Source organism: Protobothrops mucrosquamatus, unplaced genomic scaffold (assembly GCF_001527695.2).
Source record: "Protobothrops mucrosquamatus isolate PMUCROS unplaced genomic scaffold, P.Mucros_1.0 scaffold_203, whole genome shotgun sequence".
Classification (NCBI taxonomy): domain Eukaryota; kingdom Metazoa; phylum Chordata; class Lepidosauria; order Squamata; family Viperidae; genus Protobothrops; species Protobothrops mucrosquamatus.
This window is the reverse complement of record NW_015386279.1, coordinates 208,064-224,766: the sequence shown is the minus strand read 5'-3', so window position 1 is coordinate 224,766 and position 16,703 is coordinate 208,064. Positions and strand designations below refer to the sequence as shown.

Sequence of the window (16,703 nt, the reverse complement as noted above, 5' to 3'; positions counted from 1 at the left end):
CCACCCCTCCCCCCAGGCCGCTGGAAGCACCAATCAGCTAGAGCCGTGTGCACTGATCCAGGGCCCTCAGCAGAACCCCAGCTCCAGCTGACTCTCCCCCAGGCTTCTTCCCGCTGCTTCAGCTCATTTTCCCCCACACACACTTGTCTATGTCGCATACCACCTGCCAGGTGCCAAAATACCACTCTAGAAGGTGCTATAACTTCAGGAGTTCCAAAGGTGTTTTTCAAAGTTCTGAACTGAAGAAGCTTTTTGGATGAGAAGCCAAACATCTTCAAGGAAAAAACAAGGGAAGTCCAGTTGCCTTTTGCAAAACGCTTTTAGGACAACCGTGACCTGGACGACTGAGAATCTCCATAGACATTTATGAATTCAGGAAGATTCCCAAGTTGCCAATCTGCTCTCTGTGTAGCTTAATTTCAATAAGCTTGAAAATGTTATAATCACAGAAAATCTTGGCTTCTAAATTAGCAGCCACCCCATCTTGTTCTGGTTGATTCTGAGTCTGTTTCTCCCCCTCCAAATCCTGACAGCCTCCAGGCACTGCTCAGGACACTTTTTGCATCTTCAGTTTGTCTGAAATGGAGATGTACAAGTGGGGATCATCAGCATATTGATGACACCACTTTGTGAACTCACATGACGTCTTTCAACTTCGTATAGTAGTAAACAAGATAGGGAAGACCCCAAGTCACTCCATAATAGAGTGTCCTACTGACTCTTCCCTCACCAGATTGGATCCTCCCCAGTACATGGGGTGGAGCTATAGTTAAAATAGTACCTACAATTCCCAATCTTTTAACTATTAAAGAAATATGAATACAAGAGAGAAAAGAATAAAATCAAGACAATTAGATTTTTTTTTCTTTTAATGACACTCTAATGCCTTGCATCGGTTGGAGTTGGGCCGACTGAATGGAGCCAGGCATTTAAATGTCCGGATGCCCGTCCTGACGCCTACGCGGAGTTCACAGCAAATATTTTCTCTTTGCACCCACAGAGGGGAACATCTGCCACTACCTAGGATTGAACTCACAGCCTCCTGATTGTGAGGTGAAAGACAATTGGAATTACAGTGAAGAAAAAAAATCAGCTTAATAATTGAAAACTATGGTAAAAGAGTAAATCTTCTCATGAACCTATTCATATATAACCTCATTCCTGCAACTGGATGTGTCTTTTCTGAGAAAAGCCCAATAAGTGTTCTTTAAAAGAAACTTCAGTTTCATCCATGGTTCCTAACAATCATTTCAAGTTAGTTTTACTCAGGTTTAATTCTGGTTGTCTTCCAGTAGACTGGATCCCATGAGCATAAGATCTTAATGCAAGACTTTGATTCCAACGACATTGAATCCAGACCTTTACTGGCTCTCTTTTTGTCTCATGTTCCTTGTTCAAAGCATCAGAGACTACCTAATAGCACTTCATGTATTATTCAGAATTTTACCTTGTAGGTATAAGTCTGTTACAATTTAACCAATTTTTTTAACCCACAGGAAATAGATATAACAATACTACTATGAAGAAAGCCAGAGGAACATTAACAGAAAACAAAAATACATTTCTAGAAAATCAAAACTATTTTAATTTGGAAAAAAAGGAGAAATGAAAGTTGAAAACTAAGGCACAATCACCAAGTATTTCGTCAGCTGAAAGGGGTGAATGGTTGATTTCAAAGCACTTTTAAGGAATCAAAAGTATCGCACAAAATGGACAAGTAATCCCACTATGGACAAGCCAATAAGAATGAAAAGAACTCCAGCGCTGAAATACATGGGGCCCAATCTGTGCAAATAGAAGGGAAAAAAAACCCAGCTAGAGTTAATCGAGGCTGGCTGTTGCCACAGTAATGTCAGTACTCTCACAAATAGCTTCCATAGTAACTTGGTAAATAGACTGAGACAAACCCTGCAGATTCGAGCTGCATTACTGGAGAAGGATTTAAAGAATACCCATCTAGCAAAATTAACTGATTGACTTGCAACTACTAGCGTTATCACCAGACATGGTATGCCCTTGAGCTGATCTAGATAGGCACAATTCTATACCTTATCTTCTTGGACTAACCACGGAAGGATAGGCAATTTCTGGCGGTTTCTTTTCTTTTCTTAAAATACCAGGGGGAGATGATGTAGAACAGGGATGGGGAACGATGGCCCTTTTATGACTTATGGACTTCAAGTCCCAGAATTCCTGAGCCAGCCATGTTGGCTCAGCAATTCTGAAAGCTGAGGTCCACAAGTCATAATGGGGCCGTAGTTCCCCACCTCTGATGTAGAATGAAAGAGCTGTTCCAAAATGCTGTGTTTTCGTTATCTTAATTATCAATGAAGTCCTTAATCTGTGTCAAATCTATATCCCTTGAGAGCTCATGGGGTTAAATATAAAATTAGTATATTCCTGGGGGCTACTTAGCAGTTAGGAAGTTGGGGGAGGGAAACAACCTAATTTGTTTTATGCAAGGGATGGTTTTTGTACTGGAAAACATTAGCTTGCAGTATGTTACCTATCTACAGCCTAAAGCAATCAAATTCAGAGATGGATTTGTGTTGCTCTCAAGGCTACAAATTCCACCTTGAAGATCAGAAAAATTACTTGTCTGAGAGACAATCTATTTGACGTACTTCACACAAGGATTACTCACCTTCTTTCAGCAGAATGCGCATATCCTCTAAAGTATTGATAGCGAGCATAAAGGTAAATTAGTCCACAGAAGGCAGCCAAAACTACAAAGAAGGCAATAATCAGATACTTAGAGTTTAACAAATATTAATTTCAATAAGAAATTCATAAAAAGGAGGGCCTTTTTTCTTTAAAAAAAAGTCTGAGGCATCTCAAGATCAGGTCACAAGTACAGCAAATTAGGTTTGTAGCTGGGATACATCCTCATTTTTGCATTGATGGAGTGATATATATTGATGTGTGTGTGTGTGTGTGTGTGTATATATATATATATATGTTTTCTGAGGTTTTCGCGGGTGTTTGTATGTAGGTCTTTGGTTATTCGGGTTTTCTCCCACGTAAAATTGGAAGTGTCTTGGCGATGTTTCGACGAAGTCTCATTCGTCATCTTCAGGCTGGTGTTTTTGGCTTCGTGCTTCTAGGAGCAATGTGTGATAGCAGCTGTTTCTTCCTTTTAACTGCCAGTGGGGGTATGAACTGATTGGGTGGGAGCTTGGCTGTGTTCTGATTGGGTGGAGGTGTGTTCTGATTGGTTAGGAGCTTGGCTGTGTTCTGATTGGATGGGGGTTGACTGTGGTCTGATTGGATGGGAGTGTGTTCTGTTTGGGAGGGGGGCTTTGTTGTGCTCGGGTTAGTCTGAGTTTCAGGGGGATTTGAGATGGTGGGCTGCGTTGCTGCTGTTTGGCTTCGCGTTCGTGGTCGTGCCACCTCTTCATGGTGGGTGTCAGTTTGTTTCATGTATGGATTGGAGGGATTTAAAGTGGCTAATGATGCAGCTGTGGTCTGGCTTCTGGTTTGTGGTCGTGCCTCATCATCGGTGTGGGTTTGGGTTTGCTTTTTGTGTGGATGTTTGGTGGTGACATCCTGTGTGGTTTTCGTGAGTGTGGGTCTGGTGTCATTCTTTGTGTTAGGGACTCATTTGTCAATAAGGGCGGGTTTCCAAATGGCTGGTAGGCAGGAGGTATCATCTCGTTTATTCATGCTGTGTGGGCGTTTTTCTATCTCGATGGCTTCTCTGATTATTCTGTTGTTAAAGTGTTCAGTTTTGGCGATAGTTCTGGTTTTTTTAAAGTCAATTTCATGTCCTGTGGCTTTGAGGTGTTGGACTAGGGAAGAAGTTGGTTCCTCTTTTTTGAGTGAGTTTTTGTGTTCTTCAATGCATGCACATATTCTTCTGTTGGTTTGTCCGATGTATGTGGTGGGGCAGGCAGTGCATGGGATTTCATATACTCCTTGATTTTCTAACTCAATTTTGTCTTTGGGGTTTCTTAGGATGGTGGATATTTTTTGGTTTGTGCAGAATGCTGTCTTGATGTTGTGTTTGTGGAGGATCTTGCTGATTCTGTCTGTGGTGCCTTTTATGTATGGGAGGAGGGCTTTGCCATTTTCTTGTTCTATGTCTTGGATTTTAGTTGGGGTTTCTTTTTGGATTAGGTTGGTAATCTTGTTTCTTTGGAATCCGTTGGATGTTAGTACGTTAGTGAGAGTGTGTAATTCGGTTTTTAGGTGTTGTTCATCAGCTAATCATTTTGTTCTGGAGATGAGTGTCTTGGCTACGGAGTTAATCTGTGCTGGGTGGTGGTGTGAGAGTGTGTACAGATAGCGGTTTGTGTGTGTTTTCTTCTAATAGATGGTGTGTCCTAGGGAGCCATTGGATTTCTTGTAGACTAAGATATCCAGGAAGGGAAGTTGGTTGTTACCTTCTGTTTCCATGGTGAACTGTATTTTGGGATGTAGGCTGTTGAGGTGTGTGAGGAAGTTGTCCAGTTTTTCTTTCCCATGTGGCCAGATTATGAAGGTATCGTCTACGTATCTGAGCCAGAGTTTGGGTTTGTGATCAGATTTTTCTAGAGCTTGGGTTTCAAATTGTTCCATGTAGAGGTTTGCAATAACAGGTGAGAGAGGTGATCCCATGGGTGCTCCTTCTATTTGTTTGTATTTTTGTCCATTATAGATGAAGTATGTGTTGGATAGGCAGTGGTTGGTCATATCTAGGATGTGCTTGGGGGGGTTATATTTGTTTTGGATAGCTGTCAAGGCTTCTTTGATTGGTACTTGGGTGAAGAGGGATATGACATCAAAGCTCACGAGTAGGTCGCTGAGCTGTAAGTTTTGTTTCTTTATGATCTCTATGAATTGGAATGAGTTTTTTACGTGTGAGGTGATGGATGCTGCATAGGGCTGTAGTTGTTTGGCGAGAAATTTGGCTAGGTTTTGTAGAGGTGAGCCTATGGAGCTAACTATGGGTCTAAGAGAGGTTCCTTCTTTGTGTATCTTGGGCAGACCATAGAGCTTAGGGCATCTGGATGATTTCTCTCTAGGAATGATTCTTTGCTGGATATCTTCGCTGATGGGGGAGGCTTTTATTTTGGATCTAGTGGTTTTTTCCAGGTAGGTGGTGGGATCTGTGTTTAAGGGTTTGTATGTGGAGTCTTGGAGTAGGTTGGTTAATTTGGTTTGGTAGTCAGATGTGTTCATAACCACCGTGACATCTGCTGGTAGGATTATTATGCTGGTGTCTTCTTTCAGGTTAAGTAGTGCTGTCTGTTCCTCTTTGTGTAAGTTGCTTTTGGGTGGCTTGCTGGTGCAGAGGATGTTGGTGATTTCGAGTCTGATTCTGTTAGCGTCGTTGGGGTTGATTTTGGTCAGGCTGGTTTCAACTCTGCATATAATGGTTTCAGTGGGGATGTGTTTGGGAGCGACTGCAAAGTTGAATCCTTTGGAAAGGACATTGGTTTCGGCTTTGGTATATATATACACACACACATACACAGTGAAGGGGGGTAGTCTTGCCTTTCACCAGGCAAAAAACAACCTTGCCTAGATATTCATTCACCAGCTACTTGGAGTGGTGGAAACTTTTACAGCTTAAGGGGACTCGCACCTGCCTTGCTTTAACAATGAAACAGACAATAAAATTCTGCAAAAGTCACTACTTAAAAAGATCTTTTGTGACAACTGATTGAGAACTAATTAATAAAAGAGTCCTTAAATCACAATTTCTCTATCAACCTTTATTTTTTTACTTATAAACTGTCTCAATTGCCAAAGTGACTCTAGGAAATATACCTTTCTGAAAAATCAGAAAAAAAATCATTAACAAAACCAATATCATAAAAATATTTGGAAAGGAAAAACACCAAACCTGTTCTTTGGTCTGCTTGCTAGCCAGGTCTGTAGAATTTAAATCATGTAAAGGAGCACTGTTATCTAGATGCTGCCATTACCTATTAGCACAACTGTAAAGATTTTTAGGCAGAAACAATAGCTTTAATTCTTGGCTTCCCATGTACCTTGAGCCTACAGAATATAGTACTTGTTCTTCCCTACACTAGCCTGATCCAGATGTGATCTATTTTGCCCAAACTTCTTGTGAAGCTTCTGTCAAATGTGAGATTATAGCAAGACACAATAACTGTGTCCTTCAATAGCAATAGTGTCTCACATATACAGGTAGTCCTCAACTTACAACAATTCATTTAGTGACTGTTCAAAGTTGCAATGGCACTAAAAAAGTGAGTTATGACTGGTTTTCACACTTACAACCTTTGTAGCATCTCCCATGGTGACATGATCAAAATTCAGATGCTTGGCAACTGACTCATATTTATGACGGTTGCAGTGTCCCGGGGGAAGTCACGTGATCTCCTTTTGTGACCTTCTGACAAGCAAAGTCAATGGGAAAGCCTATTCACTTGATAACCATGTTACTAGCTTAACAACTGCAGTGATCCACTTAACAACTGTGGCAAGAAAGGTCGTAAAATGGGGCAAATTCACTTAACAAATGTCTTGCTCAGCAACAGAAATTTTGGACTCAATTGTGATGTCAAGGATTATCTGTAATTAATCTTCTTAAGCTTGTTCTCCTGTGTATTATCCTATTACATCATTTACAGGTAGTGAATTTTAGATTAACAGTGGAAAGCATCAGATTGGCCATAGGTACCCCACAGCATTTTGGGGCAATCAGATAAAGTGGGAGCCCCTGTGCAGGTCATACCAAAGTCAGTAGGAGATACCGAAAACACCCCAGGGAAGCCCAAGGTATATCGTCTCTACCACTTGCAAGCTTGAGGCTTTCCTTGATGTAAAGTCTACCCGGCTACTGGATTTTAATACTTAACTATTTATTTACAATGCAGTTACATCAGATAAACATTAAAAATAAAAATAAAAAGCGGTGGGGGGGATTTTTAAAAGTTGTCCAGTTTCTCACTTATTCTTCTATATTTTTATTTGCAGAAAGGACATCACAATTGAGAGATTCTGAATTAGGATTTTATCTCTTACCTTGATGGGAAAAGATTCCAGCCACCCATAAGAGGGAGAGAAATATTGGGAAATATTCTGAGCAATTTGCTCTAATAAAACAAAGGAGAAAACAATCAGATTGCTGCTGATGGGGAAAAATAATTGCGACGGAACAAATCTGTCACATTTGCTCTGATTCTCATTTTCTTGACCTCTATGTTCATTTCAGCCCACTGCTGCATCCATTCACAAATTCATCTCAGACCACTATAGACAAACACGTGTACACATTATCAGAACATTTCTCTATGCTATTTTGCAAATCACAATATTTTTGCAACTCATGCATTATTTCCCTACTTCTGAAAAGTGGATCTTTTTGTTCCAGTCTAAAAAAGAAATCACTATGATTATGTCCTTATTGCTGAATTGCATGCTTGGTGAGTAGTAACAATTGCAAATTCCTTTTGATTATACGGATAAAAGGTTTTCCTTTTAAAAGTGGGCTTACATTCTAAAATCTGACCAACTAGAGACAAGGGAAAAAATGGGACCGAAATGGAGGTTAAAAAAACCTGGAAGATGTGATCATTACAGTATTGAGGTATAATTGCATAGAAACTGAACATTTGCCTCAGAAGTTTTATGGAAACAATAAGTTTTGAAGAGGAATTGCTTATAATTGGTTCTAATCGTTATCATTCTATAGCAGAATCTCTTTTGGCAACAAAAATAAATCGTTACAACAACAAAGCATCACAGGAATAAAGCACCACACTCCATGCAAGGAAATTAGAAAGTGAAGAAAAATAAAATGAGCTTTGTCTGCTGCTGGAAAGATAACAAAGTAAGCATTAGTAGACCCATTTGAAGATGGTATTCCCTAGCGGTTGCAGCTTGGGGATGGGGGGGGATTTTTAAAATGCCATATTCTAGAGTTTATTGCCCAAAGCATGTGAAGATACTCAAAATTGAGCCTCTGATTATAGGTTAGGTACCACTATACGGGGTAGGGTGATATGTCTGTAAAGATCATGGTGTCTAGCATGAGGACCTTATTGGTGAATAAAGTAGACCTGGGATCTGTTCCAACATTGGCATAAAGGAAGCAGAACTGCTCATTTCCATGTATATCCTCCTACGTACCTTATTTTGCAACTGAACTGCAATAGATTGAATAGAAGGAGTTTCATTATCACAAATAAACCATTATCTAACCTGATCTGACCTTTTGATCATTTCCTCCCTTAAAGGGAAAGTGCAACTAACTTCTCCTAGAAGGGAAGGTTGAAAAGTGTGGGCATTTCCAATGAAAAGGCTCTCCCTTATTATATACCCTATCCAAACCACAAATAAAACAGGAAACTGGAAACAGAATTTTATCATCTGATCTCTGAGTAAGGATGAACTGCAAAAGTTAACAGCTAGTTAAATGTCCAGAAATAAGCAGGAAGTCAGTGCAGTTCACTCAGTATAAAAAGAATATATATTCCCTCTGGCAGCATTTTGAACCAATCAAACTCACATTTTGGAGCTGCCAGTCATCTTAGGAACATCTTGTGGCAATAAGTAATTAGCAAGTGCACATCTCATTGGAAGCGCCAAAGTCAGAAGATAGCAGGTTAAAAATTCAGTCCATTTGATTTTAAAGATAGCAAATACTTCTGTTTATGAACAAGTGCAAAGAACTGGACACTTTTAGTTGACTTGATGGGTCTGGAGCTGTGTTTCTCAACCTGGCCACCCTCCAGATGTGTGGGCATCACCTCCCAAAATTCTCAGCAGAGGCCATGCTGGCTAGGGAATTTGAAGGTTGCCCCATGTCGGAGCAAGTTATCTGGAACATCCCATATTAGGAACAAACTGGGAATCCCTCCACTATGGAAAGCAGGATACTTTAGCAAAAAAGCCACAGCCAAGAAAACAAGGCCCTCATTTCCTCCCTCTCTTTGCTCAGTGCAAATCAGCCCCTCCCACTGGTACTTTGCAAGGGAGATGGGTGTTTGTCTGAAATGTGTAGAATGCAGTTAGTAGTTATCACCAAACGGTATTTTATTATGAAAAACCTGTGTTTCCCTTTTCTCATTGAACACAGCGTTACAGCCATGTGGAAATTCAGCAGGACAGATTCCATTAACCACTTGTGACAAGCTTTACCATGCCTTGAACAATTACTATTTATTTATAATCCACCTTCATTATTTTTATGATTAACTTGAGGCAATGAACATACCTAATACTCATTTCTCCTCCTCTTTTCCCCACAATAATAACTCTGTGAGGTGGGTTGGGCTGAGAATGAGTGACCAGCCCAAAGTCTCCTGCCAGACTTCATGCCCAGGGTAGGAATAGAACTCATTGCCTCCTAGTTTACCAGCCTGATGCTTTAACCACTAGACCAAACTGGCTCTAAAGCTTTGCTCCTGGAATTATGCTGTCCCATAGAAAATGTAAGGAAGGAGTACATTTTCTAGTGAGAAGGAGTGGGGTGACATGACAGCAGTCTTCCAGTATTTGAGGGGCTGCTGCAAAGAAGTGGGGGGTCAACTATTTTCCAAAGCACCAGAAGGCAGGAGAAGCACTGGATGGAAACTAATCAAGGAGAGACGCAATCTAGAACTAAGGAGAAATTTCTTAAGAATGAAAACAAGCAGTGGAAACAGCTTGCCTTCAGAAGTTGTGGCTGCCCCATCACTGGAGGCTTTTAAGAAGAAACTGGACAGCCACTAGTCTGGAATGGTATAGGGCAGGGGTAGGCAACCTTGGCTCTTTTATGACTCGTGGACTTCAACTCCCAGAATTCCTGAGCCAGCGATGCTGAGGGGAAAGAGAGAGGTTTCCAAGCTGAGCCATGCTGGCTCAGGAATTCTGGGAGTTGAAGTCCATGAGTCATAAAAGAGCCAAGGTTGCCTACCCCTGGTATAAGGTCTCCTGCTTGAGCAAGAGGTCCCTTCCAGCTCTGTTCTTCTGAATTTCTGAACATTGTGTTTCATTTTATGTCATTAGAGAGGATTTGTACAGGCATTTTCTGCTTAGAATGTGCAACATTCTAAAACAGTTTTAATACCTTCGTGGAAAGCAAAACAAGAGACATTTTCCGGACCTCCCAGTTGCTCCATATATCAATATTTGTCAAGATCCTCCCTTTTGTCTAGAATTAGAAGAGTGGCATTTTAATGCCCGATGTTCATTGCAGAACTGCAGTCTGAAAATAGGTTCATGAGAAAAATGAAAGGAAGTTGAAAGTTGTGGCAAGGGCATACTTGAGAAAGTGGAGTAAAGAAATTGCTGAAGTGGCTTGACCATGCAGAAAGAATGAATGAAAATCAAACCACAGAGGAAATACAAATGAAGAGAGAATCAACAGATTGAGAGGAAGAAAGCTGACAAAGTCACAATTGGATGGAGAGGATGAGATCCTAAAAAAAAGAGACAAAAGAGAACCTCTAAAGCAGGGATCTGCAACCTTGACAACTTTAAAATTTGTGGACTTCAGCTCCCAGAATTCCTCAGCCAGCATAGCTAGCTGAGGAATTCTGGGAGCTGAAGTCCACAAATTTTAAAGTTGTCAAGGTTGCAGACCCCTGCTTTAAAGAACAAAAAGTAAGAGGTCACCAAGTCAGAAAGCCTGGAAAGTTCTAGCAAATGTGTTAGTATAAACTAGATCCAGCTGTGCTTTCTTCTCCCCCCATTTCATAGTTTATTTGAGTTTTTCCTTACTTCTTTTATGCACTTTGCCTAACATAATTTACCTTGAAAGGGAATGGCTTGATTGCTGCTTCTAAATGCATTTCAAAGGGGGGGGGATGTTTTGTTTTGTTTTTTTTTAAAAGCAGCATTTAGCTTACTGTGCTCTGAAGATCCTTTCAAATTCTGGTGGGCCTGAAGTGATGGGAGGAGAGACTTTGAACTTCCTCCGAAAGACGATCACCTGAATGGCAAAATAGGCTGGATGGGGACAAAAGGTAAAGAGAGGCTCATTATTTTTTCTGTTGAAGGAAAACAGCTGGGTCATTTGCATCAGCAAACACTGCTCACAACTGAATATACAAAAGCAGAACACAAGGAAAGCCTCAGAAGGATCCACAGCCATCACTTGATTCTTATCAGCTTCTTCCTCCCTTTCCACATTAATGGGCTGGGCAGAATTTTACCTTCAAGTGGTCAGATTACCCAACATTTCCAACAAAAGGATTCTATTGTACATCTGTGGGCATTTATTCTATTTATTTCTATAGGCCTAATGGTGAAGACTCTCTCCTCCCACTCGGAAGGTTGAGAGTTCAATCCTTGGTAGCGGCGAATAAGGTGCAAATAAAAAATATCTGCTGCGAACTCCTATGTAGGTATCAGGAAGGGCACCTGGCCAGTAAATTCTCATCTCCATCCAGTCTCCCTGACTCTACCCTGAATAGAGACTACAGGGTCATAAAAAGGGAGTGTTTTTATTTGTATCCTGCCTTTATTATTTTTTACAAATAACTCAAGGCGATGAACGTACCTAATACTTCCTTCTCCTATTTTCCCAACAACAACAGCCCTGTGAGGTAGGTTGGGCTGAGAGAAGGACTGGCTCAAAGTCACCCATCTGGCTCTCACAGCTTAGCGGGGTCTAGAACTCACAGTCTCTTGTTTTCTAGGCTGGTGCATCAACCACTTGACTAGACCAATCACTTTTGCTTTGGCTTACTTGTCATGGGGACAAACATGACAGATTCTTCAGTGGCTAGGAAGATGATTGACAGATAGAGCCCCAGTTCTGTAAGGGCCGCTTGGGTTGAGCAACTGTGGAAGGTTAATGAAACCCTCCCTTCCCAAGTGGGGAAACTGCCCCCCCACCTCCAAACTCTTTCCTCTCCTACCATCTCTCTTTTCTGCTGCTGTCCTATGATGTTATTTAACTTTATCTCGGCAGTATTTTAAAATGCTTTCTGTGGCATCTATTTCAATGTTTTATTTTACATTTTTTAAAAAATTAAATGTAAAAACACTGTATTTCTTTTGCATGTAGCCTTACAGCTAATAGTTATGGAGCCTTTATGAAACGCCTGGAATAAATAAAACAACGTATTTTGTCACCACTAAAGTCTACAAACATGCCATTCTTAAAGGGTTAATGTAATGTTTTTATTATTGTTGTTGCAGATCAACACCATCAAGGTTATTAGGAGGGAGTCAAGCTATTTTCCAAGGCGCCTGAAGGAAGGACAAGAAGCAACGGATGGAAACTAATCAAGGAGAGAAGCAACCTAGAACAGTGTTTCTCAACCTTGACAATTTTAAGGCATGTGGACTTCAACTCCCAGAATTCCACAGCCAGCAATGCTGGCTGTGGAATTCTGGGAGTTGAAGTCCACATGCCTTAAAATTGTCAAGGTTGAGAAACACTGACCTAGAACTAAGGAGAAACTTCCTGACAGTTAGAACAATTAACCAGTGGAACAACCTGCCTCGATAGGGTTTCCTGCCTGAGCAGGGGGTTGGACTAGATGACCTCCAAGGTCCCTTCCAACATTATTATTATTATTACTATTACTATTACTATTATTATGGATCATCGCACAGTCAGCCAGATGTTCAGACTGGATTTGGCATTTTGTCTACCTATCGAGTCCTTACCAAGGACCTGGGATATGCAGATGTGGATGTTTGATGGTATTATTATTATTATTATTATTATTATTATTATTATTATTATTATCATTATCATTATCATTATCATTATCATTATCATTATCATTATCATTATCATCATCATCATCATCATCATCATCATCAAGTAAAAAGTAAAGAAAACATAACATAAAGTACTGACAAAGGTGTCCCTGGAAACATTAAATAAAGTGTATGTGTGTCTGTGTTTTACTTAACATTTTCACTAGCCACTTCATATCCTAATATTCATATAGTAGGAACAAATTGCAAGGAACAAATTAAAAAGCTTTGACTCCACACCTTTAAAATCTGCAATCTTCCCTCAGACTGAGGCCAATTCTAAAAGGCGTGCATTCCATTGTTTGGGAGCGGCAGACAGCCCTTTTAATGACTTCTAAATAGCAAGCCAGTCAGTAAGACATTCCAAGGCAAAAATGCTGAAATCAAAATACGTAACAGAGGCCAGAAAACAATTTTCAATTTGCAGCCTTACACAAATTGACGGTGTGATTTGACGCATACTTTTTTCAACTTTTAATCCTCAAACGGAGATTAAAACCATTCAGTTAAAAAAAAGATGCAGTATTTGAATGTTAAAACCACCACAGAACCAAGCCCTAATAAAATAGAACATTTCATTTAAAGGTGCAATTCATTAATATGTTTTGAATTGCTGTGCACTGTGATGTGCACAGTCATGTTACAGTGGAAAATGTTAAAGGTATTATGTTAGGCAAGAAGAAGAAGGGAAACAAAGGATATCAAATGCATTTTTAGACATGGATCAATTACTGTACTGAATTTGAAGTCTGCCAAGATATTGTAAGAAACATATAGCATATTTCAGGACAGCATTGCTTATTACCTCCTCTTGGTTGTCACCTGCTGGGGAAGCAACAACAAAGCACACTTAAGGAACTTTGTCCCAAACCAATATTCTCCTCACAATTTCCACTAGCCTTGCTATCTACCCAGGGCAAGTATGAGAAAGGGCAATCAAAAAATTGTTGTTCTTTGTCCTTTTGGTTTGGCATTTGTTAAACAGCACCAAACATATTAGGTCCAGTTCTGGGCCCAGCAACTTAGGAAGAACATTTGACCCACTGGAGTGGTGCCAGAAGAGAGTAACCAAGGCAACAAGGGACCTGGAAGGAAAAACTCAGGAGCAGTTGAGGATGTTTACCTTGCAGGAGAGAATGTGTGAAGACTTGACAGTTATTCAATAGCTGAAAAGTTCTTATGTAGGTTCTTAAAAAACTCTCTGATAAATTGAAAGACAAAAAGGACAAATATAAAAAGTGGAAAGAGGGCAGAATAAGGCAGAATATCAGCAAATAGCCCAAGCCTGCAAAGATGAAGTGAGGAAAGCTAAGGCTCAAAATGAACTAAGGCTTGCGACCAAAGTCAAAAATAACAAAGCTTCTTTCAACATGTAAAAAACAAGAAAAAAGTTAAGGAAATGATTGGTCCATTAGTGGGAGAAAGTGGCAAGAAGGTGACAAGCAACAGGGAGAAAGCAGAACTACTTGTTTTTTGCATCCGTCTTTACACAAAGGGAAAAAACAGTCCAACCTATCAAAAACAGTATCGTAAAGAACAGATTAGAAACACAAGTTAATATAGGCATGAAAATGGTAAGTGAGCACCTGTCCACCCTAGACGAGTTCAAATCACCAGGACCAGATGGATTACACCCCAAGGTTCTGAAGGAATTGGCAGATGTGATCTCAGTACCACTGGACTATATCTTTCAAAGATCCTGGAGCACTGGGGAACTGCCAGAGGACTGGAAAAGAGCTGATGTAGCTCCCATCTTCAAAAAAGGAAAAAAATGGAACTACAGACCTATCAGCCTAACCTCAATACCTGGGAAGATTCTGGAAAAGCAACGAATCAGTGAACACCTATACTCTAGAGGGAAACAAAGTCATTGCCAAAAGCCAACATGCCAGACAAATCTTATTGCATTCTTTGATCAGATGACAAAATTAGTGGACCAGACGAATGCTGTGGATATAGTTTACTTGGACTTCAGTAAGGCATTTGATAAAGTAGACCACAACCTACTACTTGATAAGATAGAAAAATGTAGGTTAGACAGCATCACCACCAGATGGATTCATAGCTGGCTGACCGGCCATACTCAGCGTGTGGTCTTCAATGGAATTGCATCTACATGGAGGAAAGTGTGAGGTGGGGTGCCCCAGGGCTCTGTTGTGGGCCAGTGCTCTTCAACATCTTCATCAATGATTTGGATGGGGAACTCATCAAATTTGCAGACAACACCAAGGTGGCAGAAATAGCCAACACTCCAGAAGATAGGCTTAAGATACAGAAGGATCTTGACAGATTGAACATTGGGCGCTATCTAACAAAATGAAATTCAGTGGTGAAAAAAGTAAGGTTCTACATTTAGGCAAGAAAGATCAAATGCACAGGTATAGTACTATAGGTGGTATCTTGCTCAGTAGTAGTAACTGTGAGAGGGATCTCGGAGTCCTAGTGGACAATCACTTAAATATGAGCCAGCAGTGTGCTGCAGCTGCCAAAAAGGCTAACACAGTGCTAGGCTGCATTAACAGAGGGATAGAATCAAGATCACGTGAAGTGCTAAAACCACTTTACAATGCCTTGGTAAGGCCACACTTGGAATACTGCATCCAGTTTTGGTCACCACGATGTAAAAAAGATGTTGAGACTCTAGAAAGAGTACAGACAAGAGCAACAAGGATGATTAGAGGACTGGAGGCTAAAATATTTAAGGAACGGCTGCTGGAATTGGGTATGTCTAGTTTAATGAAGAGAAGGACGAGGGGGGACATGATAGCAGTGTTCCAATATCTCAGGGGCTGCCACAAAGAAGAGGGAGTCAAGCTATTCTCCAAGGCGCCTGAAGGCAGGACAAGAAGCAACGGATGGAAACTAATCAAAGAGAGAAGTTTAGTTTTGTTCTTGTATTGGACAAACTAAACATCTCTAATGCTGGCAATAGACAACCACTGTTTCTATAACCTAGTCTTTGGCTTTTGCCCCTCCAAATAGCTGAAAGAAACCATGAGCTACTTTCTATTTTATAAAAGGCTTATTAGAATATCACCAATCATTTTGGCTCTTTGCCTAACCTACTGCTAAATTTCTTATACAATGTACATTTCGTAGCTACCTTAATGACCCAGTTTTTTTTTTACAATCTATAAAGCTATATTCAGTTTGTTTCTGTAACAGCAGAACACATCTCTTACCTTGTTCCAGCACACCCAAAACAGTAACAGTGGACAATAGAGCTATATGGTGCAACATCTTAGTCTTCCAAAGCACACCAGGAAAGTAAATCAGCTCAAAGCTAGGCACTCCTTGAAACTTCTCTGCTTTTAGTCATAATTCTGCAGTGCTGTTAGTATAATTAGGCAGTGGATGCCTTCATTTCCTCTTTTAAATAGCTGGTTAGTTAACTCCTTACTTGCTGGAGCTGTAAATGGATCCCATCAACTACATGTTTCTTTGGAAAAAGATAAACCTTGTGGACCCATAAAAGGAAAAGTTTCTTGCAACTGGCCCTTTTATGACTGGAAAAGGTGATCATCTGAACATTTTATAATATTTCTTATAACTGGTCCTTTTATGGAGCAGATTGCAAAACCTGGTCCATTTCTATATCTTTTGGGGCATGGTCTGGTTTCTCAACCAATCACACAAAGGAAGTTGAGGAACTAGGCAAAGGGGATGATAGGGAACAGTCTTCCCCACCTTAACCTTGTTATTCCTCTTTGTTAAAGCAATGCAAATTCTATTCAAAGTAGTGTGCGTGTTTTTGGAGTGGTGGATGGAATTAAAAGACAAAATATACACATTTGAATATGAGAGTGAGTAAGAAGTACTGTCTCCCTTTTATAAATGACCTGAAGATGGATAACCACCACAGAGAAACATTTGTTTAGCCTACACACAGCTTGACCTAATTTCCTTTTCTGTTATTTTCACTTGTGTCACTTCCCAAAGTTAGTTTGGTCTTTCTCCTCCTCTTCTCTTACACACATATTGGTAGGCAGAGGTGAGGAAATTGCCTAATTGTCTAAAGAAACTTTACCTTAATCTCTCACTTTAACTGGGAT

The 16,703-nt window shown here is 40.3% G+C and overlaps 1 protein-coding gene across 1 annotated transcript; it reads right to left on the bottom strand.

Annotated features, from left to right (window-relative positions):
- Positions 1-1,657: 1,657 nt before the first annotated feature.
- LTC4S (leukotriene C4 synthase) lies at positions 1,658-15,891 on the bottom strand. Its single transcript, XM_015826000.1, has 5 exons — positions 15,834-15,891; positions 10,785-10,884; positions 6,976-7,046; positions 2,645-2,726; positions 1,658-1,785 (listed from the first exon to the last, which is right to left on the bottom strand). The coding sequence occupies exons 1-5, from the start codon at positions 15,889-15,891 to the stop codon at positions 1,692-1,694; spliced, it is 405 nt and encodes a 134-aa protein (XP_015681486.1). The 3' UTR covers positions 1,658-1,691.
- Positions 15,892-16,703: the final 812 nt, after the last annotated feature.